The sequence below is a fragment of the Ictalurus punctatus genome, chromosome 1 (assembly GCF_001660625.3).
Source record: "Ictalurus punctatus breed USDA103 chromosome 1, Coco_2.0, whole genome shotgun sequence".
In the NCBI taxonomy this organism is placed as follows: domain Eukaryota; kingdom Metazoa; phylum Chordata; class Actinopteri; order Siluriformes; family Ictaluridae; genus Ictalurus; species Ictalurus punctatus.
The window spans coordinates 3428544-3445259 of NC_030416.2; the positions used below are offsets into that span (position 1 = coordinate 3428544).

At 44.1% G+C, this 16716-nt stretch overlaps 1 protein-coding gene across 3 annotated transcripts in view; it reads right to left on the reverse strand.

Moving 5' to 3' along the window:
* The window catches only part of kcnc3b (potassium voltage-gated channel, Shaw-related subfamily, member 3b), a 61500-nt gene that overhangs the window by 15659 nt on the left and 29125 nt on the right, over positions 1 to 16716 (reverse strand). For 2 of the 3 annotated variants that reach the window (XM_017466113.3, XM_053677654.1), the window contains exons 3-5: positions 9094 to 10075; positions 5007 to 5195; positions 1593 to 1613 (exon numbers count right to left, since the gene is read on the reverse strand). In XM_017466113.3, coding sequence (XP_017321602.1) covers positions 1593 to 1613; positions 5007 to 5195; positions 9094 to 10075 — 1192 coding nt within the window. The remainder of the gene's footprint in view (positions 1 to 1592; positions 1614 to 5006; positions 5196 to 9093; positions 10076 to 16716) is intronic. The other variant, XM_017466133.3, reaches the window with a different exon arrangement.

The window sequence follows — 16716 nt, forward strand, 5'->3', positions numbered from 1 at the left end:
AGCAGGATGAAATCAATAAAACAGCTGTACAAAAGCACTTTTCTGAGCTGAAACAAGGTAAATATTGTAGCTAGGTAATGTAGTTCATTGGAAAATCAACTAGCTAATAACGTAAAGAACAAGCCGAGTAGCGTTGACGCATAGACACACACATTCATGACTATTCATGACCACCGAGTAAACCGAGGAAATATAAATGGTGCGAAATAAAACGTTCCGTGACCTTGCTGATTGATCCATACTAAGTAGGATACTCGTTTCGTTATCGGCATCGCTATCGAAAAACAAACTCATACATGTAGATACATCCGGGATCCGTAATCTTCTTGCTCCCAGGTGTCCCAGGGTACTGACTGTCATGTAGTTCAGAGAATATGAAAATGTTGCTCACAAAGTAGGCACCTCGCAAAAGGTTCTCATAAACAAGTAACTCAACAAACAAACCTGCCACGCTTACCCACCTACACACACACACACACACACACACATTGTCTTTTATTAGCAAACTTGTGTGTATTTGTGTGTGTGTGTGTGTGTGTGTGTGTTTGTGTGTGTGTGTGTGTGGAGGCATGTTTTCATATCTTGGTGGGTAAAAACAGTTTTCCTTGTGGGGACCAGGTCAAAATTGTCAGATATTCCTAAAAGAAAGAACGAAAGAAAGTTTTCCTTGTGGGGACATCTGGCTGGTCCCCACAAGGAAAACTTTCTTTCTTTCTGTCTTTTTTAAAGCAAATTGCAGCTTTTATTAGAAAAAAACCTTAGTGAAGATAAGGTTTGGCTTAGATTTAGGTGCAGTATAGCATTAATTAGCTGTATTGAAAATGCTAATGGAAGGTCCTCACAAGGATAGTTAATAGGTAAGTGTGTGTGTGTGTGTGTGTGTGTGTTTGAGCTTGCTCTGGATATTACAGTGAGACAAGAGAGCATGGTGTGTCTGGTTGATCTACACTACAACACTGCAACTGAGCAGGTAAGGGATTAGGGTTTAGTGTGTAGGACTTTAGGGCTTATTAGGACGTTGCGGTTTTCGGGGACTCGTTCTTACCTTCCCTGTCAGTCTGTCCAAATTTCCCTGTGTCTGTCTGTCAACCAGTCAGCCACACGTCAGTGTGTGTCCACGCCTCACACTTACTCAACTCACAACAAACCTGACACACTTACCCACCTACACACACACACACACACCTGAAGTAGTGAGGTTGTGTGTGTGAAGTCTTATAGGTCTCGTCTCCTATTTCTCCTCATCTCCTGTCCCCCTCTTTTTCTTCTGTCGCTCTCTCTCTCTCTCTCTCTCTCTCTCTCTCTCTCTCTCTCTCAGACCTGAGGACATCACTCACACAACCTCACTCTGACCTCAATTTGACCTTTGACCTTTAACCCTGGAGGGACTGTTGCCCCAAGCCAGGGCTGAAAGTCACTGAAGTGGACAGAGCAGGAAAAAAAAGGGCAGAACACGTTAAGAACAAGATAAGCCACATCACGAAATACACACACACACACACGCACGCACGCACGCACGCACACACCCACACACGGCGCAGAGAGGACAGGGTAACACTAAAACAGGAAGTAGAATGAAGAAGCCCACATACAAACGCGTGATATGACACAACCTGAAGAGAGAGACAATACAGAGGGGGTGAGATAACACCAAACACACACACACACACACACACACACACACACACACACACACACACAGCAATAATCTGCAGTTCCATATTTAGTTGAAGCTGTTCTTGTGTTTTTTCATGTGACTCATAATCGCATTTGAACCCAACCAGTGCAACACACACACACACACACACACACACACACACGGATAAGGCCTACTGCACTGGTACATAGAAAGAGTGCAGGGTAGGTTTACACACATCCACTATTTTGTATCACTGTTGGATAAAAAACAGGTAATTAATTATTGGGGACCTCACTGCACCCAACCAATCAAGCCAGGTGTTGACACGTGCTGCGCTCATGACATTCAGCAAAAAGATGCCTTGACACCCCCACTCCTCTGAAGAGCTATACTGTACAAACACCTTGTTTAATACTTTATCACTTGAAAACATGTATTGTATTGTATTGTATTATTATTATAATAATGTTCATTATATTACATTGCTCACCGGGTGCTCGGGACAAGCAGATTTCGTATCCATGTTATTAAGTAAGTGGCAACATTTTCACTGTCTTTTACGCGTGTTTATGTTTATCTTTATGTTTACGTTTACGTGCTGTGTGGTGGTAAGATGCACCTTGATTCTGTAACACTAGAGCAAGCTACTAGTCAGTCCTTCGGGATTTCATCGCAGAAATGAACGCAAAATCAAGGAAACTCCACAATATTCGCGGGAGCTTGAAATCGTTCAAAATGGCCGCGGATTTTCCACACATTTGGGCCAAGATGCGTTCTGTGACGTCATCATGATCCACATTCACTCCGTCCGTACAGGATTTTCTGCTGGTTCTTTTGTTTTTTTGGAAGAACTATGCGAATTGGCGAAATTGCAACCACACGAAATTGTCTGTTGCTAAACGAGACCTTTTTAGCTGTACTCATGTTCGTTGATGTCGCATGCCATATCGTGGCCCGAATCAGCGGAAAATCCGAGGTAATTTTAGGTAAGGTAAATCCGAGGTAAGATTTCGAGCTCCCGTGAATAATGCTAATTATACGTGCTAAGTGAAGATTAGCATTACAGAAAAAAAAATTAGCGTTCAGTGGATGGAAGCAGAACGTGTGTGAAACCTACCCTTAACTCTTAACACTCATATAAAGTACACACAAATACAAAATGTACACTCTATTGAGACTGCAGGGAAGAAAACACACACATGAACCCACTGCATGTGTGTGTGTGTGTTTATGTGTGTATCTGTCATTATGTCTCTGTATCTCTGCTGTATTTTCTGGACTATAAGACATATTTGCTCTGCCCTCTAGCGGAGTCCTGCGTAAGCAGTTATGTTAATTGGTCTACGTGTTAGGTGTTTTATGGTAGATGTCGTATTTGAGGTGTGCTACTCCGGCAGTTCGATTTGTTTTTCTATTTGTTAGGGAGGCTACTCGAGAGGCTACTCGGAGGTGCAAGGCAAATGCGCTAACCAATAAGCCACCAAGTCCTCCTAGCTGGCACGCCAGCATCGCTGAAATGACAGTTAGCTATTTAGCTGAGGCAGAACGGACACTGCGAACACGGAGCTTGCCACCTGTAACCACAACCGCCTTCTGTTGGTTCGGAAAAGTGTTCTGGTTATTCGATAATACACGTGTTTACGGACAATTGTGTGATTCCCACTTTCTTTTGTCTTCCGGTTAGGGTTTTTGCAGTGGACATGCTACTTCAGGAGTTACGGTATTTGCACGGTACATTTACACTATTTGAACTAGTTGGCTTACAGCCGAGCAACAGCTAACGTGCGCCTCCGAGCTAACCATCAATAACAGTCGAAGTACATGTCAATATTATCTGTTTGTGTCTTTATAGTGGAAAAACAGTAGTTCCGAGAGAGAAAGAGAACAGGGACATCAGAAATAAGAGCGTCATGGGGATAGAGCAGATTTAGGACGAGCGTAAATGGCTGGCTTGTATGTTTGTGTGTGTGAGAGAGCGAGAGCGAGAAAGACATGATGGGATAGTTGTGTCTTCATGGCAGCTACTGTATATCAGGCATATGTGCTATATTATCCGGATTTTAACTGACCAGGAGAAATGGAAAGTGGCATGTTTGGGATCTACTGGGATGAACAAATCATTTGGCCATATTTTCGATCGCCAGAAATGAAGGCGGAATCAAGGAAACTCTGCAATATTCGCAGGAGCTTCCTGCAGATTTGGGCCAAGACGTCTTCACAGTGCGAATTCAGACCAAGCCCTCTTCGATTCACATTGCGGCGAACACGAGTACAGCTAAAAGGTCTCGTTTACCGACAAACAATCACTGCGAAAGACCGCGCAAAACAATTTCGCCCGATCGCGATCCCGCCAATCGAAGTGGTTTTCCCGCAAAAAAAGTCTGCAAATTGCATCGCAAATTTTTTTAAAAAAAGAAAAGAAACAGCAAAAAAAACAAGCATCTTTCCCCAAACAATCATAAAAACAACTCCGTGAAATCCTTTACGTTCGGTATACTGAACATTTAAATATGATATTCAGTACAACCGCACTCTTGTTTGTGCGATGTTGCGTAATTAGCTAGCCCGGTGTGCTGTCTAGTCCCATGCTTTGGTTTCCCGTAAACCTTTGACTAGGTTAAAAAGTGTTTGCTAACGTAATAAACCAATAACATATCGCCAAGCTAGTTAGCTAGTTAACTCAAGGTCATACTGTATATATGATAGCACATAGTACATCTTAAACCAGGAATGTTATACGACAACTTTGTGCTAGACTTTTTTTCCCCTTTCGTTTTGGTCAGTATGTGGTCAGTCGGGGGCAGTGGTGGCTTGGCGGTTAAGGCTCTGGGTTACTGGTCGGAAAGTCAGGGGTTCAAGACCCAGTACTGCCAAGCTGCCACTGTTGGGCCCTTGAGCAAGGCCCTTAACCCTCTCTGCTCCAGGGGGCGCTGTATCATGGCCGACCCTGCACTCTGACCCCAGCTTCCTGACATGCCGGCTACTCTGCTGTACTGTATACGTGATTAATAACGACTCATTATTTCCACTCGGAAGCACATTTCAGTTAAGCCTAGCTACACACCAAAATAAAACATTTTGCTTAAAGAACCTACAACTAGAAATAAAAACAAATGGCCTGGCCATGAAATCTGCTTGTCCCACACGTCATTTTCCCGGTGGTCGCGATGCCCGGATACGATTCCAGGCATCATGACGACATCGGAAAGCTGGGATTAGACTCTGGGGCGACTTATAGTCCAGGAAATACGGTATGTATTCGACTGTATAAGAGTGTGTTTTTATTCTATTGTAAACTGGCCACTCTGTTTAGAACATATGAGTAAAACAAAGCATGTGTGTTTTGTGTGTGTGTGTACGAGCGTACCTTTCCGGACATTAGATTCTGCGGGCCTGAACTCGCGCGTGTTGAGCAGGAAGCAGGCTCGGTCCTGCTGGTAGCGCTCACGTGTTCGCCCCACCGGACTGCGCTCGTCAGGACTCAGCACCTGGTCTATGGTGGGACAGTCCTCGTTAGCCAGCGCCGCGCTCGATGCGTCACCGTTCTGCTTTGAGTCTGGCCGAGAGGAAGACGGGGGAGAGAGCAAGAGAGAGACGGAGGGAGAACAAGAGTGGAGAAAAAGAGGAGGGAGAAAGAGCAAAAAAAGAAAGAGAGAAAGAGGAATGGACAGGTGGAGAAAGGGAAAGGAGCAAAAAGGGAGAAAGGAGGAGCGAGAAAGAGAGAGGAATGAAATGAGAATTGGGAAGAAAAGGAGAAGTATGGAGAGGAAAAGGAAAGAGGAAAAAGGAGAGAGGTGAAGGATGTGGACGAGAAAGCGAATTAGGGAGAGAGAAGGAGGACGAGGTAAAGGGAAAGAAGAAGGGAGAGTGAAAAAAGTGAGATAAAGGGTGAGAAGTAGAAAATCAGAGAGAGTGATAGCACGAGAGAAGGAGCAAGAAAGGGATAGAGAGAGAGTGAAGTGGTAAATGGACAGAGAAATGGACATAGAGAGGAAAGAGCAGGGGAAATGAGAAGGAGAACATAGGAAAGAGAAACGATTGAGGGGGAGAAGCAACAAAAGAGAGGAGAGGAAGGAGAGAGAAGGAGGGAGAAAGAGAAGGAGAGAGGGAAAGGTAGAGAGGAGGGAATGAGCGAGAGTGAGAAAGTGGTTGAGGGAAAGAGAAGGAGGATAAGTGAGGGAGAGAAAGGGGGATTGAAGAGAGAGGGAAACAATGAATGAGAGAAAGGAGAAAGAAAGAGAAAGGGGTTGAGTGAAAGAAAAGGAGAGAGAGAGAGATGCAGAAAAGAAAAAAAAGGAGAGGATGGAGAGATGAGACATGGCAAGAGAGTGGAGGAACAGCACGAGTAAAATATGTGGCGTGAGAAGAGAAAAGGAAGAGAAGAGAGGAAGAAAGAGGAATAAACATACTGCAGCAGCGGAAAAAAGAGATGCAGAACAAGAAAGGGGAAAACAATGTCACTTTTATATTACTACACACGCACACACACACCCACACACACACACACACACACACACACACACACACACACACACACACACACACACACACACAGAGCATAATAATATATACAGTATATATCATGCTCTGTATTTTTTTTAGGTCATATCTGCAGTCTTCATTCTAAGGGGCGGAGATAGCATGAATATATTAGCAGGAGGTGTGGTCAGGCTGCTGTGACATCCAATAAAATCATGACGTTATGTTTTAGCAGCAGCCGGCTGTTGCATGTGAGCCTCTGGGACACAGGTTATATCAGCGACTTCCTGTAATGGCTGTAAACATTCCGAGTCTGGGATTTTAATTCGAGAGTTTATTCATTCTGGTCGTTCGATTATTTCCAAAATCACACACGATATGTGCTGCTATTCAACCAATAAACCGTGTCGTTGTTGATATGGCGACGTCCTAGTTAAGCAGATGTTCACTGACCGTTCATAGAAGGAGTCTCCATTGTCAGTGATGAGGTTTTTTTCCGACACAGGAGGGTCTTCAGGACAGAGGGCTTTAGCTTTAATAAACAATACGTTGTTTCATCGTTTGATTTAAAAGCTCTATTCATGTTCATGGACAAGGGAAGATAAGACACATCAGAGAACGATGTGTTCGTTGCTCGGCTCTGAGGTCAGACGGCAGGTTGTTAAGGTTGGACTAGGATAGTCGATTATAAATCATACAGCTTGATAGATGGGATCCATATGTGATTTCCCATACAGTGCCCTCCACTAATATTAGCACCCTTGGTAAATATGAGCAAAGAAGGCTGTGAAAAATTAATCATAATTGTTTAATCTTTTGGGGCAGTGGTGGCTTGGCGGTTAAGCCATGGGTTACTGATTGGTAGGTTAGGTTTAGGGCTAAGGTGTGTGTGTGTGTGTGTGGGGGGGGGGGGGTGGGGGGGGGGGGGGTTTGCAGTGGTGGCTTGGCGGTTAAGGCATGGGTTACTTATTGGTAGGTTAGGGTTAGGGCTAAGGTGGGGGGGTTGCAGTGGTGGCTTGGCGGTTAAGGCATGGGTTACTGATCGGTAGGTTAGGATTAGGGCTAAGGTGGGGGGGGAGTTGCAGTGGTGGCTTGGCGGTTAAGGCATGGGTTAATGATTGGTAGGTTAGGGTTAGGGCTAAGGTGGGGGGGGGGGTGCAGTGGAGGCTTGGAGGTTAAGGCTTTGGGTTACTGATTGGTAGGTTAGGGCTAGGGCTAAGGTGGGGGGGGGGGGGGGGTGCAGTGGTGGCTTGGAGGTTAAGGCTTTGAGTTACTGATTGGTAGGTAAGGGTTAGGGCTAAGGTGGGGGGGGGTGCAGTGGTGGCTTGGAGGTTAAGGCTTTGGGTTACTGATTGGTAGGTTAGGGCTAGGGCTAAGGTGGGGGGGGGTGCAGTGGTGGCTTGGAGGTTAAGGCTTTGAGGTACTGATTGGTAGCTAAGGGTTAGGGTTAGGGCTAAGGCGGGGGGTGCAGTGGTGGCTTGGCAGTTAAGGCTCTGGGTTACTGATCGGAAAGTCAGGGGTTCAAACTGCCACTGTTGGGCCCCTGAGCAAGGCCCTTAACCCTCTCTGCTCCAGGGGCGCTGAATCATGGCTGACCCTGCGCTTTGACCCCAACTTTCTGACATGCTGGGGTATGTGAAGAAAAGAATTTCACTGTGCTGTAATGTATACGTGATCAATAAAGACTCATTATCGCTATTAACCTTTGGATCTTCTGTTCAAATAAATGTCACAAAAAGACTCTGCTCTCATGGATGTGAAACACTAGACCCTACTGAAAACCCCCATCTCGGACGCTTTAACTCAAGACAAACCCAACCCAAAGCCCACCTTCGAGGTGGCTTTAATAATCGGAAAGAGAATTAGGAGGCGTGTAACCCGACGACTCTGAATACGCGGAACTTTTGAATTCACGGACTCTGACACATGTTCAATTCAGTAAGAAGGAAAAAAAATGGCTGAGGTCTGAAATTACGTAAATAATTGTGAATGAAATTACGGAGAAGTTAAAATGGCTGACCTTTAGGAATGATTCGTTATCGGGCCACAGACGGCACCTGCTGTTTACTCTGCACTGTTTATGTAGGACTGCTTCTGAAATGCCTATGAGCTAAAAGCCTCCTGGGATCTTCAGTGGTGGCACACACGCGCATGTGTGTGTGTGTGTGTGTGTGTGGAGAGTTTATGCTCAGCAGATGGAATGCTTTGGGCTCATATGGACTCACTAGTTGATCGTAAATATGAAAATCATTTCTAACGGAGGTGCCTCCTGAGAAAAACTCGAACACAAGCACACACAATGGTTTAAGTGCGCTTAAATGCTCTGCATTGTTCTCCCATCGTGTCTATTGGTTACCCTGAGAAATGAATGATTCAGCATTTTCGAACCGCTAAATTGAATTACAAAGTCCATTTCCTGTACTCTTACACACTGAAGAATGAGGACCAGGGGTGTCATTAAAGCCACAACTATCCACTATCCCTTTATTCTCAATGTAGTTGAATGTAGTAAAGCCATGTTTTGGAGCTATAAGGCTGATGATGTATCTAACAAGCAACACTTGCAGGTAACAGCTAAGAGGTTAGCATCATACCTCAGTATCTCAAACAGACTTGTTTATGCTGTTCCTAACAGTAATCTATAAAAAAAAAAAAAAATAACAGAGTGGGGGAACGTGCTGTTATAGGAAAATAATCAAGGACCGGGTTTTACAATGGAGACGCTGGAGACGTCTCCTGACCGAAAACTTCACCGTAAAAGCAAGCAGCTGTTAAACGTGTAGCTATAAGGTTCCCTTGTTTGTAAAATTAGCTCCAGTACATAACCAGAAGAAAAGAAAATTTTTTCGCCAAAGTCTGTTAGGTGTAAACATATGCCATGAGTTGAACGAAATATTTGGTTAGAAAAAAACAATGCAGGTCTTTGTCATTTCCCATTTCTGATAAATGATGAAATGAAAAATAAAGATCCTCACCTCTGTTTATTTCTATGATCTCCTCCTGCGCTAGAGGACAGTCTCCAGTGAGTCCGCCTGAGCCCATGACCCTGCCCAGAACGTTACCCAGGATCCTCTGAGGCGAGGCAGTGGCCATAGCCAGGGCATCAGGCTTGCAGTAGTTGGGCGAACCGGGCTGTGGGGCTCGCGGGATGTGTTTATTCTTCTTCTTGGGCAGCTTCTGCTTGGCCATGGCCAGCGAGTAGTACATGCCGAAGTTGTTGACGATGACGGGCACAGGCATGGCGATGGTGAGCACGCCAGCCAGGGCGCACAGAGCGCCAACCAACATGCCTGACCACGTGTGAGGGTACATGTCACCATACCCCAGCGTCGTCATGGTGACCACGGCCCACCAGAAACCGATGGGGATGTTCTTGAAACTGGTGTGTTGACTGGCCGTGGGGTCGTCGGGATTGGCACCGATGCGCTCGGCGTAGTAGATCATGGTGGCAAATATGAGCACTCCAAGGGCAAGGAAGATGATGAGCAGGAGAAACTCATTGGTGCTGGCGCGAAGCGTGTGACCCAGCACACGAAGCCCAACGAAATGCCGAGTGAGCTTGAAGATTCTCAGGATACGGACAAATCGCACGACGCGCAGAAAGCCCAGCACGTCCTTCGCCGCCTTGAACGGAAGGCCGCTCAGACCGACCTCCAGGTAGAACGGCAGGATGGCCACAAAGTCGATGATGTTCAGCGCACTCTTGAAGAACTCTGCCTTGTCCGGGCAAAAGATGACACGCGTGAACACTTCAAAGGTGAACCATACCACGCACACGCCCTCGACGTACATCAGCCACCTGTCCGTCACCACCTCGTAGAAGGTCTCTTCACGCGTCACGTTGCCCACCGTCACGTTCTCCGTCCGGTTGTAGATGGTGTTGAACGCCTCGTGCGTCTCCATGCAGAACGTCGAGATGGAGATGAGGATGAAGAGCAGCGAGCCGAACGCCACGTACTTCAGAGAAGAAAAAAAAAAGAGAAACAGAAGGAAGAAGGTCAACGTCACATCCGGGTCATCACATGGATCATCTTTTACGAATAAACTCTTGCCAAAAGCGATGGATGTCAGCTATCTTGCTTCATTTTGTATAAAGCATTTTTAACGTTACATCACATCGCGGTGTCGAATTCTCGTTTCCGATTGGTCGAACAAAGACATTTTCTCTAACAGCAGCTCTGACAGTAGTTCCAGCTGCAAGGTTTATGTTAAAGTCCTTCTTCTACTATGTTTTTGTTTCTATAGCAACAGCTTACACAAGCACTAGCACCACTAGGTGGGCGCTCCAAATAAACCAATTAAAGAGTGCTTTTTTTTTTTGGAAGGAGTCTCCAGTGTCAGTCTGAGGTAAAGCATTAGCGTTAATATTTCCAACTTGGGAGAAGTACAAACCTATACTAATAGTACGACTAGATATAAATGACTTTGACCACTTAAGTCCTATCCTGATACACTACACTCAAGAGTCCCGCTAGAACGGGATCGAATTTCCCAACAGCCTCTTCTTCCATTTTTACGAATTGGTGGATTGGATGTCTGAAATTAAAAGTGCAGGTGGTACAAGGTTGTGTATCTCCAGAAAGCATTAAAGGGTCGTAATAATTCAAAGCGAGCCATTACATGTACCACTGGCTGGCATTCATCACTACAGCTCTTGATTCTAATGCAGGTTATAAATTCTTCCTGTTTATTTCCTGTCTTTTTTTTTTCCATCACTTGCCTCGACTCCATCCATATAAAATCCTATTCGATGTGCGATGTTCCTGAGTATAATATTGTGTCACTCTTATACCACTGCAATTTGCCAACGATTACAATACTTAATTTTTTTTATATCCATTTATAATTACATTGACATTGTGGAATGTCCACAAGTCTATAGCCCTCCATCTTGAAGACATGTCAGAAAATTCAAGTAACAGCTTTACCTCTTTACCTCTGATACTGGAGACTCCTTCCTACAACGTCGCCTCACAGAAACCTTCACCGTATCAGCAATTAGCAACAGTCGCTAATCGCTACAGAGTCGAGCGTTGATTAGAACCGTGCAGCGGGAACGACTCTCCGAGCTGCTGTTACGGTAAACTAATCGACACCCTTCTGACCAATCAGAATCCAGAATTTAAATCTTTGATAACGCTCTATTTGGTCTAAATGTGTAAACTGGGTCTTCATCAGTAAAGCATCGGAGCAAATGCCGCCCTAGATTCCTACATTCAGGTTCCTGTCTTACACACACATGCGCACACACACCTATACAGCTGACCACACACACAGTTTTTTTAACATGGAAGAGCGGCTTTAGGCTTTATCTACGGGTTCGAGACAGCATCTGAAACAAACCTAGCTCGACACGTGCGCTCGAGTTTACAAAGCGATTACATGTCAACAAAATTCCGTGCTATTACGGGGGTTGTAAAACTTTTTGGGTGTAACGCAATGACGCTAAACCGCCTAAACCGCAAACAATGTTTGTTTGTTTTTTTCCTAAATTAAACATGAATCCTACAATTATGTGTCTGGAATATACTGGAAAACAACACCCCCCCCCCCCCCCCCCCCCCCCCAAAAAAAAAAAAAAAAAAAATTTTTGTCAACATGGTGTGTGAATTCCTCAACCACATCTACATCACTCCAGTTCCTAATTGGTCTCAACTACGGATCTGTGCAAGTCTGTACACGGTTCTGTTTGTACCTGCTTCCGTAAAATTTTATTTGATTCTATTTCCCAAAACATAAACAAGCTCGTAGCCCAATTCCAACCACCATTTCAACTTTGACCAGGCTGTTACCAAGGATGAACGAGCCAACGCTCGAAATCTACGTGCTCTTTATTTATCCCACGAGCTTCATATCTAACAGCATGAAAGTCAAACGTTCCCCGTCCTGATGCACACTACTTTCGTTTACTAAAGAAAACAACAACAACAAAAAAAACATAACCCTAACCTCCGTGTCCGTTTAGCGCAGGTTATCTGTTTCGAGTATCATCCCAGCTCTAAAGATAAGACGGAAGATGGAAAACAGATATTGATGGATAATTTTTCTTTTTCACACGTTCGTGTTCACACAGAGGGATAGTTTTACTCACTAAGCACGGACCGATAAATAATAAATCAGAGAGAGAGAGAGAGAGAGGGAGAGAGAGGGAGAGAAGGGGGCGGGGGGTGTTGGATACAAACTCACTGCAGAGAAGAAAAAAAACCCTGCATGGTATCTACACACACACACACACACACACTTATAAAGACCCAGATTTAGACACCCCCCGCCCCCTCCACACACACACACACAGAGCCACTCATGTGAATAAGACGCACAAGTAGTTGAGAGCCCCCCCCCCCACTCCTATTAAGCCCCTGCTTCTTGTTTTCTAACCAGCCTTCCCGCTCCTTCCATCTTACGCAACCCCTCCGTTTTTCCCTCTCCTTTTCCTTCTTTATGCCGCTGATGAAAGGAATTTTTTTTAAAAACAGAAACGTCAAGGTATCGATGTCCAATCATCAACGCTTTTATAAATCATCTGGATGGTTTTTAAAAGCGTGCGCGGTTTAAAAGGTCACGTGGCGAAAAAGATTTGCATTAAAGGGCGTGAGCACCATAATACATTACAGGAGCTGACTTGTTTCTATAACATTTCTATGACGTAGTGATAAACCGCTTCCCGACATGCCGTTATTGGAAAAGAATCAACTTCAGGGTGGTCGGAGTAACTCCGCTTGAAGTCGCTGGTTATTTTCCTGCAGCAGCATGCCAGGAAGTGGTGTGCTGTTTACAAACGTATAACATCGTATAACACTTTTACGTTTATAATCACGTTCAGTGGATATATTTAGACCTCCACTTGACACCTGTAGCTGAAATGCGACTAACTTCAGGTAAGGAGCGCGCTAGCTTCTGGTTTTCCTTGTCTTGACTAGCTGATGAGTGTTGTTCTTACAGTATATAGCCTGTTTATAGAGAACGATCGATCGATGGGGTGTCGGTGCGTTCTTTGCAAGATGTAAACTTAAAATAAAGTCAAAATTGTGCGATATGAACTGGGAATTGAATTGAGAAATAACGTCGGAATTGCGAGACGTTAACATGACTGAGGGGAAAAAGTCAGAATCGCGAGATTTAAACTCAAAATTGCGGAAAATAGAGGTACAATACTTTTTTAAAAAAATTTCTCAGTGGGGGAAACGCGCTTCCATAATCCTATGCCATTTTTAAAAAAAATAATAACTTTTTCATTTTTGCTAGTGAATTTAAATGAATGGAAAGTATTTAAATTATTTTTTCATAATTAAAAACATCTATTCAATTGAAAGTATCATTCAATTCAACAAAAGTACTGAGTACACTTTCATTTCTCCGATGTTTTTTATTAAATAAAATTTAATAGCTTTTTAAATTACATTATTTAAAAAATAATAATAATAATAATTGAATACAATTTTTTAAGTGCATTTGTTTTTGTTTTTTTTCTGGTTTCAAATCTAAAAATGATCAGAGGATATAACTGTAGTTTCCCTTTTCACGTTTTTCTTTTTGTTTTCTAAGATATACAGTTTCTGTCATGGGATATCTATCCCTAAATTTTCTCTCCTTCTCTCCCTCGTTCCTTCCATCTTCAGCCTGACCTACTTACAATCTGCTGCAACTGAGATCCCCCCCCCCCCCCCTCGCATCTACTTCTCTTCTCTTCACTTTTCTCTCTCTCTCTCTCTCTCTGAAATGGCTCCATATTGTCTGGTAAAGCTATGGTACCAGAAAGCTAGCCTAGTCCCGTGTGTGCTTAGGTGTGTGTGTGTGTACGTATGAGCTTTCAGACAGAGGCCCCTCTCGGCTTACGCGCGCACGGTCGTCAAAGTTGGGCGCTGCGATGTTACTTAGCAGTTAATTCGCATTAAACTGGAAGTGTGTGCGCGTGATTACCCTGGAAGTGAGGATGGATATCGATCGGGCTATGGAGCCATTCTTAAGTTGACTTCATCGGAGCCTTTCAGAAGTTCTTCGACTTCCACGCAGAAGAAACAGAATCCGCTCGTTCTAATGCGCTATATCCGGAGAGCGCTGATCCGGACCGAAACGTATAAATATAAAAAAATATAAGAACATGACATCATGTCTCCTTTTTTAAAGCCAAGATCATTTATTACTTCACTGCCTGTGCGGTTCGCGCGTGCTTCACGTGATACAAATATTCTGAGCAGAAACGGTGCGATGTTGTAAGAAGCGCTATTTCATTACGTGTAATCCGTTTAGCTATAATGCGTCTCGACGTCCATCGGTCTCAGTTTATGAAAACGCAAAAAAAAAAAAAAGAAAACCTCAACAAAAATAATAATAAAGCCTGATGGCATTTACTCAAAAGTCTAGACGCTTGCCTGGAAGTGTATTTTTTTCCCAACGCCTGAAAATAGCAGCGTTTCTGGAAAGCAACATATGAACCACAATAAAGACACCGAAACGTAGAGACACAGGGGAAAAAAAACCTTCGGTGGAGCGGATAGCAATCAGCCCAAATCCAGCAATGATCACATCAGCCAGCATTTAATGGAAAGGGAAGTGTTTCCGACAGTGGGAGGCATAGAGTTACAAAGAATCAACTGGAGTCACGTCAGAGATCATGAGCTGTTTGAATTCTGAGAAATGGCATTACAGCCAACCTAAACAAGAAATTGTGTGTGTGGGGGGGGGGGGGGGGGGGGGGGGGGGTTACATTAATATTTTTTTTTCATTTAATGCTGCGTGGTATATGTGAGATTTGAGCTTACAACCTTCGGGTTACAAGAAGCTCAACCTAAGGTGGCTGGTGTAAATGGACTATCTTTGTAGAACCAGCTACAGAAAAAGCACACAGAATGGTATGAAGAAGCAAAAATGGAGAAGGCACAGCAGCCCCCCTAACCCGCCCCTCAATTAACCCTCAATTGCTCCGCTGTATAAATGAGAAAAATGCAAGTCGTTCTGGATAAGGGCGTCTGCGAAATACCATAAATGTAAAACGTAAATGTAGAGAAACTACTGGGGTTAAAACTAACTAGCCATCCTGGACATTGCGTATTGGCAAAATTGGCGAAGAGCCACAAAACGGACACCTTGTTTTAGTGTCCATTTTTAAAAGTCTGTTTAAGGCGAAGCTGCACCACCTGCAAAGTGTAGACCGAAACCTTTGGTGGCTTGGAGTCCACGTTGAGGTTGCAAACTTCCTTGCGTCCAAACTTCTCTCCAGCTCCGGGTGGTGGAGAGCAAAAGATTATTCGATAAACACAGCACATAAGTGAATAAAGACACCAGGACTGAGTTCTGCAGGCGCAAGGTTTCGAGGCTTTTAACTTGAATTGCTTTCTGGCACTGGTCCATGGAAGCAAATTGATTTTGCGCTGCCCTCTTCCTGTCATGGTTACTGCTGAAATTAAAATGATGTAACCGTATGGCTGGCTGTCACCTGATACTATTAGGTAGGTAGCTTATTGTTGTTTGTTTTTTTTTGTTGTTTTTTAACAGACTGTTCATGCATCCAACCGACCATCCTGACGCCATAGAAGACCACCATCCTGACAAATTTGTGTAACGTTAGCAGTATATACAATTATATTTTTAAATAGTTGTTTATTGGCATTGTGTCAATGCTTTTGTTAAATAAATCAGTTCGTGTGTATGTGTGTGTGCTGTGAAGCCTCCCGAAAGAGTAAAAGCCACAAAGTAAACCAGGTCAGCAGCAAGACGAGGCTCGACAAGGCTTGGCGAGAAACGCTGGGGGCAGAGAGGAAGGTTCCACGATGCCAGAGCACCCACGATGCACCGCATGTGCAGTTTGGCATTAGTAGTTCACCGCCACGGATGGTGAACCGTTTTGCTGAGTCATGAAATACACAAGTCTCCACTGCACTCGAGGACCAGTGGAGTGTGAACAGAGACATGCAGCAAGATCTGTTTGCCTTCAAGGATGACTTGCACTGGATGTGTTCTTAAAAGTTTCATGATGTTAGAAAGAATGAAAAAACGTGCAAAAGTCATTAATGAAAAAGAAATGAATGACGGATTAGGCAGTAGAGCTTATTCTACGCGTCTGTATACAGACTTTACACAGTAAACCTGTACATTATCCGTCCAACTGTACACACATCCAGCTTTACTGTCGGCGATCGATATTAGTGACCGTCAAGTGCAAAAGGGAGGGAGGAAGGAAAAATGGAAAGGATGAAAGGAAGAAAACAGGAAGGAAGGAAGGAAGGAAGGAAAGAAGAAGTAAGGAGGGAAGGAAGGGAAAATGGAACGGATGAAAGGAAGGAAGGAAGGAAGGAAGGAAGGGAGAATGGAAAGGATGAACGAAAGAAAGGAAGAAAATAGGAAGGAAGGAATGAAGGAAGAGATAAATGAATGAAGGAAGGAAGGAAACAAGAAAGATAAAAAGGAAGAAAATAGGATGGAATGAAGGAGAAATGGAAAGGATGGAAAATAGGAAGAAAATAGGAAGGAAGGAACGAAATGGAAAGGATGGAAAATAGGAAGGAAGGAAGGAAATGAGAAAGAAGGGGAAAAGGACAGAAGGAAGGATGGTAAGATGGAAAGACGGGGGAAATGGAAGGTAAGGAATAAAGAAAAGA